Consider the following 21,912-nt stretch of genomic DNA (forward strand, 5'->3'; position numbering starts at 1 on the left):
ACTGCAAAGAATGTCAATCCGAATGTAGATGGTTCGCGATCCATTGCCATAAAAAACGCCATCTTTATTTTGAAGTGTGTGCTTTATAAGAGTGACAGTCATATATCCATATTTCCAGTTAGATTAGCGTAATCCGAGAGTCTGCGATTGAATACTGTAAATTAGATTCCTTTCACATAGGTTGTCAGTTCAAAATTAGAGACAGCCTTGTACAAACAGCGTTTGTGTAGCTTTGTGCGGAAAGTTTGAGCAAACAATCGTATTTTAGGTACAGTTGAGATGGTCTATAAAACACGTGGATTCGAAGTAAGTTGTAAAGTGGGCAGTGCCACCATCATTGTCGTAGAAAACAACATTGGAGCGATCAGGCTGTTGCCACATTGCTATATCTAGAAGAGGATTTGGGAGCCGAACCCCAGAAAGCTTTTGAAAATTTAATACTACGAGATTAAATCTTGAACCATTTTAACTACCTGTACTGCATATACACAGAATTAATGTACTGAATCAAAAGAAGCAAATGTTAACACATAAGTCATAGCCATGAAAAGTGGTCAGGCCATGATCTGAATGACTTTATCAATTTCTACGACCCTGAACATCGTGGAACACGCAGAAAAATATTGAGGATAAAACGTCTTCTGCAAAGTAATACACATTTACTGAGATCTAGAAAACCACTTCTGTGTCAGCCATTATGGTTTACTAGTGTACCTATAAAACTGCGGATCGAAAATCCCAGAGTTCGAGAAGAGGTGTTGTTAACCATGTTTAATAAAAGTGATAGTCATTCATTGGGTCCAAATAACCAATGAAAAATCTGTTATAGATGCTGCAGACTAGTGAGTTGTTCAAAATAAGGACAACTAGATCCAGAGGTCAATTAAAACAAGAAAACATAAGTTACCACCAGTGGTGAAGTACTAAAATATTGATGTAATAGTATGACCACAGTACACTGGTGGTGAAGTACTAAAATATTGATGTAATAGTATGACCACAGTACACTGGTGGTGAAGTACTAAAATATTGATGTAATAGTATGACCATAGTACACTGGTGGTGAAGTACTAAAATATTGATGTAATAGTATGACCATAGTACACTGGTGGTGAAGTACTAAAATATTGATGTAATAGTATGACCATAGTACACTGGTGGGGAAGTACTAAAATATTGGTGTAATAGTATGACCATAGTACACTGGTGGTGAAGTACTAAAATATTGATGTAATAGTATGACCATAGTACACTGGTGGTGAAGTACTAAAATATTGATGTAATAGTATGACCATAGTACACTGGTGGTGAAGTACTAAAATATGGATGTAATAGTATGACCATAGTACACTGGTGGTGAAGTACTAAAATATTGATGTAATAGTATGACCATAGTACACTGGTGGTGAAGTACTAAAATATTGATGTAATAGTATGACCATAGTACACTGGTGGTGAAGTACTAAAATATTGATGTAATAGTATGACCATAGTACACTGGTGGTGAAGTACTAAAATATTGATGTAATAGTATGACCATAGTACACTGGTGGTGAAGTACCAAAATATTGATGTAATAGTATGACCATAGTACACTGGTGGTGAAGTACTAAAATATTGATGTAATAGTATGACCATAGTACACTGGTGGTGAAGTACTAAAATATTGATGTAATAGTATGACCACAGTACACTGGTGGTGAAGTACTAAAATATTGATGTAATAGTATGACCATAGTACACTGGTGGTGAAGTACTAAAATATTGATGTAATAGTATGACCATAGTACACTGGTGGTGAAGTACTAAAATATTGATGTAATAGTATGACCATAGTACACTGGTGGTGAAGTACTAAAATATTGATGTAATAGTATGACCATAGTACACTGGTGGTGAAGTACTAAAAATATTGGTGGTGAAGTACTAAAATGTAATAGTATGACCATAGTACACTGGTGGTGAAGTACTAAAATATTGATGTAATAGTATGACCATAGTACACTGGTGGTGAAGTACTAAAATATTGATGTAATAGTATGACCATAGTACACTGGTGGTGAAGTACTAAAATATTGGTGTAATAGTATGACCATAGTACACTGGTGGTGAAGTACTAAAATATTGATGTAATAGTATGACCATAGTACACTGGTGGTGAAGTACTAAAATATTGATGTAATAGTATGACCATAGTACACTGGTGGTGAAGTACCAAAATATTGGTGATGTAATAGTATGACCATAGTACACTGGTGGTGAAGTACTAAAATATTGATGTAATAGTATGACCATAGTACACTGGTGGTGAAGTACTAAAATATTGATGTAATAGTATGACCATAGTACACTGGTGGTGAAGTACTAAAATATTGATGTAATAGTATGACCATAGTACACTGGTGGTGAAGTACTAAAATATTGATGTAATAGTATGACCATAGTACACTGGTGGTGAAGTACTAAAATATTGATGTAATAGTATGACCATAGTACACTGGTGGTGAAGTACTAAAATATTGATGTAATAGTATGACCATAGTACACTGGTGGTGAAGTACTAAAATATTGATGTAATAGTATGACCATAGTACACTGGTGGTGAAGTACCAAAATATTGATGTAATAGTATGACCATAGTACACTGGTGGTGAAGTACTAAAATATTGATGTAATAGTATGACCATAGTACACTGGTGGTGAAGTACTAAAATATTGATGTAATAGTATGACCATAGTACACTGGTGGTGAAGTACCAAAATATTGATGTAATAGTATGACCATAGTACACTGGTGGTGAAGTACTAAAATATTGATGTAATAGTATGACCATAGTACACTGGTGGTGAAGTACTAAAATATTGATGTAATAGTATGACCATAGTACACTGGTGGTGAAGTACTAAAATATTGATGTAATAGTATGACCATAGTACACTGGTGGTGAAGTACTAAAATATTGATGTAATAGTATGACCATAGTACACTGGTGGTGAAGTACTAAAATATTGATGTAATAGTATGACCATAGTACACTGGTGGTGAAGTACTAAAATATTGATGTAATAGTATGACCATAGTACACTGGTGGTGAAGTACTAAAATATTGATGTAATAGTATGACCATAGTACACTGGTGGTGAAGTACTAAAATATTGATGTAATAGTATGACCATAGTACACTGGTGGTGAAGTACTAAAATATTGATGTAATAGTATGACCATAGTACACTGGTGGTGAAGTACTAAAATATTGATGTAATAGTATGACCATAGTACACTGGTGGTGAAGTACTAAAATATTGATGTAATAGTATGACCATAGTACACTGGTGGTGAAGTACTAAAATATTGATGTAATAGTATGACCATAGTACACTGGTGGTGAAGTACTAAAATATTGATGTAATAGTATGACCATAGTACACTGGTGGTGAAGTACTAAAATATTGATGTAATAGTATGACCATAGTACACTGGTGGTGAAGTACTAAAATATTGATGTAATAGTATGACCATAGTACACTGGTGGTGAAGCACTAAAATATTGATGTAATAGTATGACCATAGTACACTGGTGGTGAAGTACTAAAATATTGATGTAATAGTATGACCATAGTACACTGGTGGTGAAGTACTAAAATATTGATGTAATAGTATGACCATAGTACACTGGTGGTGAAGTACTAAAATATTGATGTAATAGTATGACCATAGTACACTGGTGGTGAAGTACTAAAATATTGATGTAATAGTATGACCATAGTACACTGGTGGTGAAGTACTAAAATATTGATGTAATAGTATGACCATAGTACACTGGTGGTGAAGTACTAAAATATTGATGTAATAGTATGACCATAGTACACTGGTGGTGAAGTACCATAAAATATTGATGTAATAGTATGACCATAGTACACTGGTGGTGAAGTACTAAAATATTGATGTAATAGTATGACCATAGTACACTGGTGGTGAAGTACTAAAATATTGATGTAATAGTATGACCATAGTACACTGGTGGTGAAGTACTAAAATATTGATGTAATAGTATGACCATAGTACACTGGTGGTGAAGTACTAAAATATTGATGTAATAGTATGACCATAGTACACTGGTGGTGAAGTACTAAAATATTGGTGTAATAGTATGACCATAGTACACTGGTGGTGAAGTACTAAAATATTGATGTAATAGTATGACCATAGTACACTGGTGGTGAAGTACTAAAATATTGATGTAATAGTATGACCATAGTACACTGGTGGTGAAGTACTAAAATATTGATGTAATAGTATGACCATAGTACACTGGTGGTGAAGTACTAAAATATTGATGTAATAGTATGACCATAGTACACTGGTGGTGAAGTACTAAAATATTGATGTAATAGTATGACCATAGTACACTAGTACACTGGTGGTGAAGTACTAAAATATTGATGTAATAGTATGACCATAGTACACTGGTGGTGAAGTACTGATGTATATTGATGTAATAGTATGACCATAGTACACTGGTGGTGAAGTACTAAAATATTGATGTAATAGTATGACCATAGTACACTGGTGGTGAAGTACTAAAATATTGATGTAATAGTATGACCATAGTACACTGGTGGTGAAGTACTAAAATATTGATGTAATAGTATGACCATAGTACACTGGTGGTGAAGTACTAAAATATTGATGTAATAGTATGACCATAGTACACTGGTGGTGAAGTACTAAAATATTGATGTAATAGTATGACCATAGTACACTGGTGGTGAAGTACTAAAATATTGATGTAATAGTATGACCATAGTACACTGGTGGTGAAGTACTAAAATATTGATGTAATAGTATGACCATAGTACACTGGTGGTGAAGTACTAAAATATTGATGTAATAGTATGACCATAGTACACTGGTGGTGAAGTACTAAAATATTGATGTAATAGTATGACCATAGTACACTGGTGGTGAAGTACTAAAATATTGATGTAATAGTATGACCATAGTACACTGGTGGTGAAGTACCAAAATATTGATGTAATAGTATGACCATAGTACACTGGTGGTGAAGTACTAAAATATTGATGTAATAGTATGACCATAGTACACTGGTGGTGAAGTACTAAAATATTGATGTAATAGTATGACCATAGTACACTGGTGGTGAAGTACTGGTGGTGAAGTACTAAAATATTGATGTAATAGTATGACCATAGTACACTGGTGGTGAAGTACTAAAATATTGATGTAATAGTATGACCATAGTACACTGGTGGTGAAGTACTAAAATATTGATGTAATAGTATGACCATAGTACACTGGTGGTGAAGTACTAAAATATTGATGTAATAGTATGACCATAGTACACTGGTGGTGAAGTACTAAAATATTGATGTAATAGTATGACCATAGTACACTGGTGGTGAAGTACTAAAATATTGATGTAATAGTATGACCATAGTACACTGGTGGTGAAGTACTAAAATATTGATGTAATAGTATGACCATAGTACACTGGTGGTGAAGTACTAAAATATTGATGTAATAGTATGACCATAGTACACTGGTGGTGAAGTACTAAAATATTGATGTAATAGTATGACCATAGTACACTGGTGGTGAAGTACTAAAATATTGATGTAATAGTATGACCATAGTACACTGGTGGTGAAGTACTAAAATATTGATGTAATAGTATGACCATAGTACACTGGTGGTGAAGTACTAAAATATTGATGTAATAGTATGACCATAGTACACTGGTGGTGAAGTACTAAAATATTGATGTAATAGTATGACCATAGTACACTGGTGGTGAAGTACTAAAATATTGATGTAATAGTATGACCATAGTACACTGGTGGTGAAGTACTAAAATATTGATGTAATAGTATGACCATAGTACACTGGTGGTGAAGTACTAAAATATTGATGTAATAGTATGACCATAGTACACTGGTGGTGAAGTACTAAAATATTGATGTAATAGTATGACCATAGCACACTGGTGGTGAAGTACTAAAATATTGATGTAATAGTATGACCATAGTACACTGGTGGTGAAGTACTAAAATATTGATGTAATAGTATGACCATAGTACACTGGTGGTGAAGTACTAAAATATTGATGTAATAGTATGACCATAGTACACTGGTGGTGAAGTACTAAAATATTGATGTAATAGTATGACCATAGTACACTGGTGGTGAAGTACTAAAATATTGATGTAATAGTATGACCATAGTACACTGGTGGTGAAGTACTAAAATATTGATGTAATAGTATGACCATAGTACACTGGTGGTGAAGTACTAAAATATTGATGTAATAGTATGACCATAGTACACTGGTGGTGAAGTACTAAAATATTGATGTAATAGTATGACCATAGTACACTGGTGGTGAAGTACTAAAATATTGATGTAATAGTATGACCATAGTACACTGGTGGTGAAGTACTAAAATATTGATGTAATAGTATGACCATAGTACACTGGTGGTGAAGTACTAAAATATTGATGTAATAGTATGACCATAGTACACTGGTGGTGAAGTACTAAAATATTGATGTAATAGTATGACCATAGTACACTGGTGGTGAAGTACTAAAATATTGATGTAATAGTATGACCATAGTACACTGGTGGTGAAGTACTAAAATATTGATGTAATAGTATGACCATAGTACACTGGTGGTGAAGTACTAAAATATTGATGTAATAGTATGACCATAGTACACTGGTGGTGAAGTACTAAAATATTGATGTAATAGTATGACCATAGTACACTGGTGGTGAAGTACTAAAATATTGATGTAATAGTATGACCATAGTACACTGGTGGTGAAGTACTAAAATATTGATGTAATAGTATGACCATAGTACACTGGTGGTGAAGTACTAAAATATTGATGTAATAGTATGACCATAGTACACTGGTGGTGAAGTACTAAAATATTGATGTAATAGTATGACCATAGTACACTGGTGGTGAAGTACTAAAATATTGATGTAATAGTATGACCATAGTACACTGGTGGTGAAGTACTAAAATATTGATGTAATAGTATGACCATAGTACACTGGTGGTGAAGTACTAAAATATTGATGTAATAGTATGACCATAGTACACTGGTGGTGAAGTACTAAAATATTGATGTAATAGTATGACCATAGTACACTGGTGGTGAAGTACTAAAATATTGATGTAATAGTATGACCATAGTACACTGGTGGTGAAGTACTAAAATATTGATGTAATAGTATGACCATAGTACACTGGTGGTGAAGTACTAAAATATTGATGTAATAGTATGACCATAGTACACTGGTGGTGAAGTACTAAAATATTGATGTAATAGTATGACCATAGTACACTGGTGGTGAAGTACTAAAATATTGATGTAATAGTATGACCATAGTACACTGGTGGTGAAGTACTAAAATATTGATGTAATAGTATGACCATAGTACACTGGTGGTGAAGTACTAAAATATTGATGTAATAGTATGACCATAGTACACTGGTGGTGAAGTACTAAAATATTGATGTAATAGTATGACCATAGTACACTGGTGGTGAAGTACTAAAATATTGATGTAATAGTATGACCATAGTACACTGGTGGTGAAGTACTAAAATATTGATGTAATAGTATGACCATAGTACACTGGTGGTGAAGTACTAAAATATTGGTGTAATAGTATGACCATAGTACACTAGTACTAAAATATTGATGTAATAGTATGACCATAGTACACTGGTGGTGAAGTACTAAAATATTGATGTAATAGTATGACCATAGTACACTGGTGGTGAAGTACTAAAATATTGATGTAATAGTATGACCATAGTACACTGGTGGTGAAGTACTAAAATATTGATGTAATAGTATGACCATAGTACACTGGTGGTGAAGTACTAAAATATTGATGTAATAGTATGACCATAGTACACTGGTGGTGAAGTACTAAAATATTGATGTAATAGTATGACCATAGTACACTGGTGGTGAAGTACTAAAATATTGATGTAATAGTATGACCATAGTACACTGGTGGTGAAGTACTAAAATATTGATGTAATAGTATGACCATAGTACACTGGTGGTGAAGTACTAAAATATTGATGTAATAGTATGACCATAGTACACTGGTGGTGAAGTACTAAAATATTGATGTAATAGTATGACCATAGTACACTGGTGGTGAAGTACTAAAATATTGATGTAATAGTATGACCATAGTACACTGGTGGTGAAGTACTAAAATATTGATGTAATAGTATGACCATAGTACACTGGTGGTGAAGTACTAAAATATTGATGTAATAGTATGACCATAGTACACTGGTGGTGAAGTACTAAAATATTGATGTAATAGTATGACCATAGTACACTGGTGGTGAAGTACTAAAATATTGATGTAATAGTATGACCATAGTACACTGGTGGTGAAGTACTAAAATATTGATGTAATAGTATGACCATAGTACACTGGTGGTGAAGTACTAAAATATTGATGTAATAGTATGACCATAGTACACTGGTGGTGAAGTACTAAAATATTGATGTAATAGTATGACCATAGTACACTGGTGGTGAAGTACTAAAATATTGATGTAATAGTATGACCATAGTACACTGGTGGTGAAGTACTAAAATATTGATGTAATAGTATGACCATAGTACACTGGTGGTGAAGTACTAAAATATTGATGTAATAGTATGACCATAGTACACTGGTGGTGAAGTACCCAAATATGGATGTAATAGTATGACCATAGTACACTGGTGGTGAAGTACTAAAATATTGATGTAATAGTATGACCATAGTACACTGGTGGTGAAGTACTAAAATATTGATGTAATAGTATGACCATAGTACACTGGTGGTGAAGTACTAAAATATTGATGTAATAGTATGACCATAGTACACTGGTGGTGAAGTACTAAAATATTGATGTAATAGTATGACCATAGTACACTGGTGGTGAAGTACTAAAATATTGATGTAATAGTATGACCATAGTACACTGGTGGTGAAGTACTAAAATATTGATGTAATAGTATGACCATAGTACACTGGTGGTGAAGTACTAAAATATTGATGTAATAGTATGACCATAGTACACTGGTGGTGAAGTACTAAAATATTGATGTAATAGTATGACCATAGTACACTGGTGGTGAAGTACTAAAATATTGATGTAATAGTATGACCATAGTACACTGGTGGTGAAGTACTAAAATATTGATGTAATAGTATGACCATAGTACACTGGTGGTGAAGTACCAAAATATTGATGTAAAATATTGAAGCACCAAAATATGTGTAATAGTATGACCATAGTACACTGGTGGTGAAGTACTAAAATATTGATGTAATAGTATGACCATAGTACACTGGTGGTGAAGTACTAAAATATTGATGTAATAGTATGACCATAGTACACTGGTGGTGAAGTACTAAAATATTGGTGTAATAGTATGACCATAGTACACTGGTGGTGAAGTACTAAAATATTGATGTAATAGTATGACCATAGTACACTGGTGGTGAAGTACTAAAATATTGATGTAATAGTATGACCATAGTACACTGGTGGTGAAGTACTAAAATATTGATGTAATAGTATGACCATAGTACACTGGTGGTGAAGTACTAAAATATTGAATAGTAATAGTACACTGGTGACCAAGTACTAGTACACACTGGTGGTGAAGTACTAAAATATTGATGTAATAGTATGACCATAGTACACTGGTGGTGAAGTACTAAAATATTGATGTAATAGTATGACCAGTACACTGGTACACTGGTGGTGATGAGTACTAAAATATTGATGTAATAGTATGACCATAGTACACTGGTGGTGAAGTACTAAAATATTGATGTAATAGTATGACCATAGTACACTGGTGGTGAAGTACTAAAATATTGATGTAATAGTATGACCATAGTACACTGGTGGTGAAGTACTAAAATATTGATGTAATAGTATGACCATAGTACACTGGTGGTGAAGTACTAAAATATTGATGTAATAGTATGACCATAGTACACTGGTGGTGAAGTACTAAAATATTGATGTAATAGTATGACCATAGTACACTGGTGGTGAAGTACTAAAATATTGATGTAATAGTATGACCATAGTACACTGGTGGTGAAGTACTAAAATATTGATGTAATAGTATGACCATAGTACACTGGTGGTGAAGTACTAAAATATTGATGTAATAGTATGACCATAGTACACTGGTGGTGAAGTACTAAAATATTGATGTAATAGTATGACCATAGTACACTGGTGGTGAAGTACTAAAATATTGATGTAATAGTATGACCATAGTACACTGGTGGTGAAGTACTAAAATATTGATGTAATAGTATGACCATAGTACACTGGTGGTGAAGTACTAAAATATTGATGTAATAGTAGTATGACTGGTACACACTGGTGGTGAAGTACTAAAATATTGATGTAATAGTATGACCATAGTACACTGGTGGTGAAGTACTAAAATATTGATGTAATAGTATGACCATAGTACACTGGTGGTGAAGTACTAAAATATTGATGTAATAGTATGACCATAGTACACTGGTGGTGAAGTACTAAAATATTGATGTAATAGTATGACCATAGTACACTGGTGGTGAAGTACTAAAATATTGATGTAATAGTATGACCATAGTACACTGGTGGTGAAGTACTAAAATATTGATGTAATAGTATGACCATAGTACACTGGTGGTGAAGTACTAAAATATTGATGTAATAGTATGACCATAGTACACTGGTGGTGAAGTACTAAAATATTGATGTAATAGTATGACCATAGTACACTGGTGGTGAAGTACTAAAATATTGATGTAATAGTATGACCATAGTATACTGGTGGTGAAGTACTAAAATATTGGTGTAATAGTATGACCATAGTACACTGGTGGTGAAGTACTAAAATATTGGTGTAATAGTATGACCATAGTACACTGGTGGTGAAGTACTAAAATATTGATGTAATAGTATGACCACAGAACACTGGTGGTGAAGTACTAAAATATTGATGTAATAGTATGACCATAGTACACTGGTGGTGAAGTACTAAAATATTGATGTAATAGTATGACCATAGTACACTGGTGGTGAAGTACTAAAATATTGATGTAATAGTATGACCACAGTACACTGGTGGTGAAGTACTAAAATATTGATGTAATAGTATGACCATAGTACACTGGTGGTGAAGTACTAAAATATTGGTGTAATAGTATGACCATTGTACACTGGTGGTGAAGTACTAAAATATTGGTGTAATAGTATCACCATAGTACACTGGTGGTGAAGTACTAAAATATTGGTGTAATAGTATGACCATAGTACAACTGGTGGTGAAGTACTAAAATATTGGTGTAATAGTATCACCATAGTACACTGGTTGTGAAGTACTAAAATATTGATGTAATAGTATGACAACAGTACACTGATGGTGAAGTACTAAAATATTGGTGCTATAGTATGACTACAGTAATAAAATATTGGTGTAATAGTATGACCAGGTGATGATAATTTTGTGTTCATATTTACATTGTTAGAACGTTTATTTGGAAACAAAACAGGTGTTTCTCTCACCACTTTGCTTTGTGTTTTTTTTTTCTGGCTAACTTAACAAGTGTTAATTCCAGAGTTAAAGTGTAGATAATAATGCACTAAGACCTGAAGGCTCCCTCAACTTGAATACTGAAATGTTGTGTATTACTGATTTATAGGTAAATAATTCCTCAGTCATGATATATTAAGGATATAACATAATAATATAATATTGTTGTCAGATACAAACTAAACAACAAAATGTATTTTAAACTATGTCTTTTGAGTAGTGTCAGATGTGTGACCTTCTGTATTTCTGATTTATATTAAAAATAATTTTTTTATTATAAATACAGATGGCGCTTCCTAATCTCAGCAAGTTAAATAGGCTTTTGTTATAGACATGTAGTCACCATTTTCAGTTAACTAAATAATATCTCACACAGACAGACATTTAAAAAATACATAAACACAAACTGGTGAAACGAATTGTACAGAATTCATGGTTTAAATATTCCTATGAACCTCCATATCATATTTGTTGAATATCAATCCGCAGGGGTTGAGGTAATGGTAAAAAAACGTAAAAAACGCCCATAAAAACCACAAAAAACAAAATGCAAAACTGAAAGCTTGTATTATCTCTTCATGACACTAATGAACCGCCACACCCGCGAAGTAGTTACGTGGACATACAACAGACGATACTATTATATTTGTGGAGATTCTCAGAAATGATGGAGGTCCTTTGTAGTTTAGACAGAAAATTGTGTCAGTCTGTGTGACAAAATTATATCTTCTTATTTTGAGGTAAGAACAACAGAAAAATCCGGTTGTTCTCCGACTTACAAAATGAAAAAATTCTGTTATGCGAAAGTTCGAGATTGTTTGTACAAACATAGAAGCAGAGTGGACTTGTTGATAAAGAAACATCTGTAAGTTACATAGACAAACATTGTTTGAACGAAAGTGAAACGAAGACTCGGTTTTATCGCGTCATAAAATCAACCAGATGAGGACTTTTCAAAACAACTTTTCACAGATTGGATCTCCTTTCACGTTAGGTCAACAGTTTCTTATTCTGTTTATAGTCTTTTGTCAGTGAGTTTTATATTTCAGTAAAGCGAGCAGCAAAATGACTTTTAACCATAAAGAAATTTATCTTTGTTACCAGAATAGTTCCTCTATTTGTTTTTTGTTTGACGGGTTATATTATTCCTTCCACAAACAGACGTCTCATTACTAATACAGTTTGGATAAGTTACGTACGTGGCATGGATTGGAAACTTCACTGGTAATAATAAATTTGGTTTAGACGTAAGTCTTTGTGTTGCTTGGAATAAAACTCACACAGACGAGTAACAGTGGACAAGACGACATTTCTAAAATCCGTGTTTCATAAAACATTCTACATGTGATATACGCAAAGCTATTTGAGGACTATTGACTCTAGCCTTCCCTAGTTTTGAAGTGATAGATTAGACGGAAGTCAGTTGGTCAACAGTATGCGCTACTTTGTATTAGTGACATAACAACTATCGCGCTCGCGTGCCAACAGTCAGTTATGGTGACAAAGTAGTAAGAAAAAACAACAGATGTTATAGAAGAAAACGTAATGTGAGCAACATGGTTTCCTAAGATACAGAAGGATGAAAGTTGGAGCTGGAACCACAGACAACATTCTTAGTGATGTAAGGTTACGTTCTTTCAGCTGATGTTCTTTTCCATTATGGGTGTGGCCTAATATCTAACATCATCAAAATGTTGTCGACTTTTTTTTTTCTATCTCTAACACTGTGTAAAAGATTACATGGCATAATATTTAGCCTTGTTTGTACGTTGTCGACTTCTTCTAATCTCAAAGAATATTTAAGCGATAACTGCATTTACAAACAATAAATTGAAGAGATTTTGAAATAAGAATCGACTTCTTCGGTATACAGAGCATAACTACAGACTTCACGGCCTCGTAGTTAGCGTGTCTGGACTATTCATTAGAAGGTTCCCGTTTCGTGTCTCGTTGTTACAAAAGCTCATTTTGCACTTCGGAACTGTAAATGATGTACGAGCGAGATAGTCAAGTCCCACTATTCGATCAGACTGGAGCAGCCTAGGAGTGAGATAGTCAAGTCCCACTATTCGATCAGACTGGAGCAGCCTAGGAGTGAGATAGTCAAGTCCCACTATTCGATCAGACTGGAGCAGCCTAGGAGTGAAATAGTCAAGTCCCACTATTCGATCAGACTGGAGCAGCCTAGGGTGAGATAGTCAAGTCCCACTATTCGATCAGACTGGAGCAGCCTAGGGTGAGATAGTCAAGTCCCACTATTCGATCAGACTGGAGCAGCCTAGGAGTGAAATAGTCAAGTCCCACTATTCGATCAGACTGGAGCAGCCTAGGAGTGAGATAGTCAAGTCCCACTATTCGATCAGACTGGAGCAGTCTAGGAGTTTACAGCGAGTACTGTTAACCATCCAAATAAGGGACAGATATGTGTAAATAGTTCTTGTACAAATTTGCGCGAGAATTTTTAAACAAAGGAAAACAACAAGTACCCAAGTTCTGTAAGTTTTATTTAAAAACTACTAAGTATTGAAATATTGGTTTAGTTTCAGCTGCCAGCTATATTAAACGACATAATTATTCAAATAGCCCCCTAACGGCATTATTTTTCCAACTAATAATTTATAATCGCGCAAATATTTTTTTTTAAATGTCTTACCATAAAAATTAGATATAACCGATTTCTGTATAATCAGAAACTTTCGTAAAGGAAATGAATTTAAAGATGTTTATTGGTTACAACTGGAAATCTTCTGATTGTTTGTTAAGGAAATCATGTTTACGTATTTGGCTGGTCAATCGTCAGATTTTTAAGGTCTCTCGTTTTAGATGTATATTCACACCGTAATAGCTGTTTTACATATCTGAATCTGTGCCGAAATAAAAAATAAATTCAGGTCCTTACAAAGGATTAGACAGGGCATTGAGAAGGAAAGTGTGACGATCATATCTACTGTTTAGAATATAAACAAAATATAGCTGTCAAAATAACGTTTGTTCTCTTACTGAAATACGTTAATAAATTAAAGAATCTTAATTTTCCGGTCGTTGTATTAATGAAGCGACGTCTCCGAAACTCGTGAAAATTGAAACTGTATTGGAAGTGGAATTTTAGTATTTCAAACGAGGTAGGCTTACTGAGTAAGTTGCTTTTATGTTTTTCACTCGCTGAATTAAGAGGTTTTCCTCAGCTGTGCTAAACAGCTTTAGTGTCCACTGTCGATTTCCCTTGGGATTAACCCACTCTTACCTTTATCTGCTATCTCAATTATAAACCTTTGCGGATTAAACTTTAAAACAAAATGGAGATTTTTCGAGGCACCAATGTCCAAAGAAAAACTATTAGAATAACGACTTGTGGCGATGAGTTCATTTAGGAAATACCGCAGCTGTGAGCCAGGATATCGTACAACATAATAGACTGCTCGTATGGACTGAGAATCCAGTAAGTATATCAAGTTATCCTCGACACCAGACGGTAGTTTCTGTTAATATCACGTGGAGACGGTTAATGAAGTAGAAAGTTTACTAACAGAAGAAGATATACTGTTGTTTAAAACTGGGTCTAACGTTTGAACTTGATTGATTGTTACTGATAATACTATAATCATATAAAGTCCCTCGTTAAATCAACATACGTTGTACACGTTAATAGTCAAAACAAAGATTCAATGTAGCAAAGAAGGTTTTTGAGTACCTTACGTTTGCCGATTTACGTCAAATAATGTTTTGTTTTGTTTGATTTTCTGAATTTCGCGCAAAGCTGGCCATCCCTAATTTAGCAGTGTAAGTCTAGAGGGAAGGCAGCTAGTCATCACCACCCACCGCCAATTCTTGGGCTACTCTTTTACCAATGAATAGTGGGATTGACTGTAACGTCATAACGCCCACACGACAGAAAGGGCGAGCATCTTTGGCGTGACTGGGATTCGAACCCTCGACCCTCGGATTATAAGTCGAGTGCATTAACCATCTGGCCATGCCGGGCCACATCAAATAAAGTAACTTACTTCTCTAATAATCTTGTAACCAGCTTCGTCTACATTATTAGAAAATTAATTGGAGTAAATAGGTTCAATAAAGTTTATTAATTATAAACTTTAGGACTTAGATTATGTTAGAAAAATTTTACTCACGGATCTGATTGGTTATACTTGCTGGATACATTTTATGGGTAAGTTTTTTAATAAATATCGAGACAAGAAGGGGGGGGGTAATTAAGTAGTAATAATCCTACTGTTAAAAGTCAAGATGTGAGATATTCACGCTATATTTCAGGATCTCAATGTTGTTTACTTTATAAGTAACTTAACAAGGGACTGAACCTTTATGAAGACAAATTGTCGTATAATGTAACAGAACCTACTGATGAACTACAGATAGATTTATATGTGATTTTTCCAGAAATTAACTTCCTGACGAGAAAACTTTACATCTAATCAACTGTTTAAATTAAAGCAATTATGTGGAACGTTTATAAAACATAAATGTGTGAAGGAGACAGTATCAATCAAGTTCTATTTATTCGTGTTTTATATTTAAAAACACAATCAAGTTTTATGTTGTAAAACGTCTTCCTCTGTCGATCGTTTTTTTCTGCTTTACTCTTTAGTAATACAGAGCAGAAAAACTCACAGGGTTGTGAAAAATTCGGTGAACTGGTTTGGTTTGCCAGTAATTTGAATAAGTTATTGCTTGGTTAGAAATAATGTCTGATAAATGTATTGTTTAGTAACGAATAATGTGTAACCTTTGTCTTGTTTATTTTATTTTCAACGAACAGTTTTAACAATAAGTAAGATTAGTTTTTATGTCATTGTATTGTCCTGTTTATTCAAAAGAATATTTGAACCGTGTATTGTTCATATAACAATAGTGTTTACATTCTTTTTTGTTGAAAAAACAAACAAACTTGACTTTGTATTTGATTAAACAACAATATTTTGTGATATTGTGTTGTTCAGAATCCAAGCGAGTTCTTTTAAATATTGGTTAGTCAGTAATAATTCTGTATTACTTAATTTTATCGTGACTAGATCTGTATGAAATATGGTTTTATATTCTTCTTTCTGATAGACATTATTTCAATATCTTCTTGAAAATTATCGCCTCATTTTTAACTGGGAGTTATTTATTTAAAGACAAACACGCGAAGTCAAAGTCGTGTCCAATATTAGATAATTTATGTTCTTGTTTAGAGAATCAATAACTTACACTGTTACTTACATTGAAGAATTACATCGATGAAAAGTATGAATTAAAATTGTGCTTTGTTTGGTTTCTACAAGAAAAAACACGAGTGGAAGAACGGTCTACAAAAATCTCTTCTTACTTCTTGAACAGAATTTGAAGCCTCTAAATAAGAACCAACTTTTTGGTCTAGAAAACAAAGTAAAAGCTATTTCTTAAAGCTGAAAACAAAGAGAAAGACTGGTGTGTGTAGTCTGCTAAATAACACGCTACTCCACTACAACTATAGAAACTAAAGACTGCTGTGTGTGTAGTCTGCTAAATAACACGCTACTCCACTACAACTATAGAAACTAAAGACTGCTGTGTGTGTAGTCTGCTAAATAACACGCTACTCCACTACAACTATAGAAACTAAAGACTGCTGTGTGTGTAGTCTGCTAAATAACACGCTACTCCACTACAACTATAGAAACTAAAGACTGCTGTGTGTGTAGTCTGCTAAATAACACGCTACTCCACTACAACTATAGAAACTAAAGACTGCTGTGTGTGTAGTCTGCTAAATAACATGATACTCCACTACAACTATAGAAACTAAAGACTGCTGTGTGTTTAGTCTACTAAATAACATGCTACTCCACTACAACTATATTGACTTCCAGTAAAACTACAACTATATTGACTTTCAGTAAAACTACAACTATATTGACTTCCAGTGAAACTACAACTATATTGACTACCAGTAAAACTACAACTATATTGCCTTCCAGTAAAACTACAACTATATTGACTTCCAGTGAAACTACAACTATATTGACTACCAGTAAAACTACAACTATATTGCCTTCCAGTAAAACTACAACTATATTGCCTTCCAGTAAATCTCAAGAGCTGTTTGGAGCTAGTGTGGTTCACGTCGTCACACTTACAATCTGACGAAACGAGGTCTCTGTGGCGCCATCTAGACCACCTTGGTAGAAAAAATATCTCCTTGGTGACGAAGAAATGCGTCGGAAAATCGTAGAGAAAAAAAACTTTGACTGTAGATAAATATATTGGAGCACCATCTGAACTGTTTCAGTAGATAGATGTCCTATGGCTACAGACGTATTTTTGAACACTATCCGGACTGTTTCAGTAGATAAGTATCCTATGGCTACAGACGTATATTTGAACACTATCCGGACTGTTTCAGTAGATAGGTATCCTATGGCTACAGACGTATATTGGAACACCATCTGAACTGTTTCAGTAGAGAGGTATCCTATGGCTACAGACGTATATTTGAACACCATCTGAACTGTTTCAGTAGAGAGGTATCCTATGGCTACAGACGTATATTTGAACACTATCTCAACTGTTTCAGTAGATAGGTAACCTTTGGATACACACGTATGTTGGAACAGTATTCAAACCAGTTAACTGTTTTTTTTATTTCATTTTCACTGACCTGTTATTATATGGAGGAGAAACATTTCTTTATGAAATCAATCAGTCGTTTTGGTTTTTTTACCTCCATCTTCAATATCTGTAATCCAAACTTCCAGCTCCGTCCTTCGATCCAGTTTATCTTGGTCAAAATGAGCCCCATCCCCATCCCAAAGTGGCACAGCAGTATATTTTCGGATTTACAATGCTAGAAACTGAGTTCGATACTTGTGGTAGGCAGAGCGCAGATAGTTTGTTGTGTTACTCTCTGCTTTACTTCAAACAAGTAAATAAACAAAAATGAGAAACACAGTGAAAACAACAATTATTTGAGATAACAGTTGTTTTCTGTATACATTGAAAAATGATCACAATACTTAAAGGCTTACAAGAACGGTTAGATATTTTCGTATGGGATTTATAAAGATGTAATCTTAACCCACAGCAGACACAACGTGGATAATCCATTGTGCATCCTTGAATTTTAAGAATACAAGCAAACTATAATCTTTATAACGGATAGTGTGTGTGTTTTTCTTATAGCAAAGCCACAAAGGGCTATCTTCTCAGCCCACCGAGGGGAATCGAACCCCTGATTTTAGCGTTGTAAATCCGGAGACATACCGCTGTACTAGCGGGAGGCCTTTATAAGAGTTAAATAATTTTTGGTTGCGTGGTTTGGAATTGTTTGTTTACAAATTATTGTGTTTTGTTAGTTTTGAATTACGGCTAGCGCAGATAGCCCTCACTAATTTTGCAGTGTAAGACTGGAGGCAAGGCAGTTAATCATCACCACCCAACGCCAACTCTTGGGCTACTCTTTTACCAATGAATAGTGTGATTGACTGTTACATTATAACGCCCCCACAAGGGCAAGCATATTTGGTGTGATGAAATTTCGAGCCCGCGACCCTCAGATTACGAGTCACGTGCCCTAACCATCTAGCCATCTTGGGTCATTGTGTTTTGTGCGACCCTCAGATTACGAGTCACGTGCCCTAACCATCTAGCCATCTTGGGTCATTGTGTTTTGTTTTACAAACTTCAACTATTTATTTTGACGAAAATATCAGTTTTAGAATAAAACAAGTATGTTGTAAATGTGAACTAAACACTTCAGACATAGTGTTTGTGTAATTGTCTCAAGTTCACCAATTACTTGTTAAGAAGTCCTTTTAATATTTGTAAATGTGAACTAAACACTTCAGACATAGTGTTTGTGTAATTGTCTCAAGTTCACCAATTACTCGTTAAGAAGTCCTTTTAATATTTGTAAATATGAACTAAACACTTCAGACATAGTGTTTGTGTAATTGTTTCAAGTTCACCAATTACTTGTTAAGAAGTCCTTTTAATATTTGTAAATATGAACTAAACACTTCAGAAATAGTGTTTGTGTAATTGTCTCAAGTTCACCAATTACTCGTTAAGAAGTCCTTTTAATATTTGTAAATGTGAACTAAACACTTCAGACATAGTGTTTGTGTAATTGTCTCAAGTTCACCAATTACTCGTTAATAAGTCCTTTTAATATTCGACAACATTTTAATATTTCTATGGTAATAAGTTTGTTTTAACTCTTAGAAGCGACGTGTGAAGACTTAATGAATTTAAGTATTACTGTCCCCAAGCTAAACTTAAACCACCAAAACATCGGCAGCGAAAGACTACTGATTCAGTTACAGATAAGTCACCTACATAGCATAAGAAAAATAAACATTACTTCTCCAGCTAAAGATAAGTCATCAACATAGCATCAGAAAAATAAACATTACTCCTCCAGCTAAAGATAAGTCATCAACATAGCATCAGAAAAATAAACATTACTCCTCCAGCTAAAGATAAGCCATCCACATAGCATCAGAAAAATAAACATTACTCCTCCAGCTAAAGATAAGTCATCAACATAGCATCAGAAAAAGAAACATTACTTCTCCAGCTAAAGATAAGTCATCAACATAGCATCAGAAAAATAAACATTACTCCTCCAGCTAAAGATAAGTCATCAACATAGCATCAGAAAAATAAACATTACTTCTCCAGCTAAAGATAAGTCATCCACATAGCATCAGAAAAATAAACATTACTTCTCCAGCTAAAGATAAGTCATCCACATAGCATCAGAAAAAGAAACATTACTCCTCCAGCTGAAGATAAGCCATCAACATAGCATCAGAAAAATAAACATTACTTCTCCAGCTAAAGATAAGTCATCAACATAGCATCAGAAAAAGAAACATTACTCCTCCAGCTGAAGATAAGCCATCAACATAGCATCAGAAAAATAAACATTACTCCTCCAGCTAAAGATAAGTCATCAACATAGCATCAGAAAAATAAACATTACTTCTCCAGCTAAAGATAAGTCATCAACATAGCATCAGAAAAAGAAACATTACTCCTCCAGCTGAAGATAAGCCATCAACATAGCATCAGAAAAAGAAACATTACTCCTCCAGTTAAAGATAAATCATATCATCAGGAAAAGAAACATTACTCCTCCAGCTGAAGATAAGCCACGCACATATTGAAATAGAAGGACTAACTCTGCAGTTAAAGATAAGTCATCAACACAGTAAACAGGCAAAAAAAAACTTCCTTCAGGTAAAATTAATCTTACGTTATGGTGACCAGGAAAACATACTTTTTTAACCACCGTCAAGCTGTAAACTTGGGGTCAGAGAAAGGTCACTCCACCACCAAAAGCTAGACTATCATAATGACATTAGAGATGTACGTCAGTGAACTTTCTTTAAACCTGTCAAGCTATTAGTTATTCAAATGTAATACATATTTGTACGGAATCCCAGGTAGCTTGGTCGAATTGAAGCTATTGATGGTTTTAAAAAAACAAACTAGGTACGAATATTACTAATTATCGTAGTTCGAGTCCTCAAAACCTAAGCTTACCAATACCAAAGTATGCACCAAACATGCTCGCCCTTTCAGTCGTGGGCGCGTTATAATGTGACTGTCAATCCCACTATTCATTGGTAACAGTCCAAGAGTTGGCGATGGATGGTGATAACTAGCCGCTTTCCCTCTAGTCTTTGCTAAATCAGGGACGGCTAGCGCAGATAGTCCTCGTATAGCTTTGCGCGAAATTCAAAAACAAACAAACAAACCAAAGTTTATTGATATCCATAGGAAAAATGTTTTTAGTATTTTGAATTTTGTATAGATAGAAACATAGGAAGATTGGCCACGCCTGTGACCTTTCTGATCATCATTTCCAACTTAGAACTGATGACCATACAGCAACATCTGCTGCCCCTAAAAACGATTCTTGGTTGAATAACAAATTGATTCTTACACTTATAACGCCTTCAAAGACGGTAGTTGAGAGTGTGCTTTGCGGATCATAGCGGCTGGAATCTCGAATACTTCAAAATCAACAACCAGACACACTATTCATCAGACGACATCTGGTGGAAAATAAAATAATTAAAAAACAAACAGAAAGAGGTTCATAACTTTACTAAGACCCTATCTTACACCAATCCTGTTTTTATTAAGTAATTATTAACCCTGGTTTCAAAAGTAGCTGTCATCACCTTGGTTTAATTTAGTGGATATTAACCCTAGTTTTATAAAATAAGTATTTATCCTGACTTTATCAAATAAATATAAACC

The 21,912-nt window shown here is 34.1% G+C and overlaps 1 protein-coding gene across 1 annotated transcript in view; it reads right to left on the bottom strand.

The window, feature by feature from the left end:
• Positions 1-264: 264 nt before the first annotated feature.
• LOC143235750 (kelch-like protein 10) overlaps positions 265-21,912 on the bottom strand; it is a 50,957-nt gene continuing 29,309 nt past the window's right edge. Inside the window, exon 6 of the mRNA XM_076473954.1 lies at positions 265-440. Coding sequence (XP_076330069.1) covers positions 265-440 — 176 coding nt within the window. The remainder of the gene's footprint in view (positions 441-21,912) is intronic.

The sequence above is a fragment of the Tachypleus tridentatus genome, chromosome 12 (assembly GCF_004210375.1).
Source record: "Tachypleus tridentatus isolate NWPU-2018 chromosome 12, ASM421037v1, whole genome shotgun sequence".
Lineage (NCBI taxonomy): Eukaryota > Metazoa > Arthropoda > Merostomata > Xiphosura > Limulidae > Tachypleus > Tachypleus tridentatus.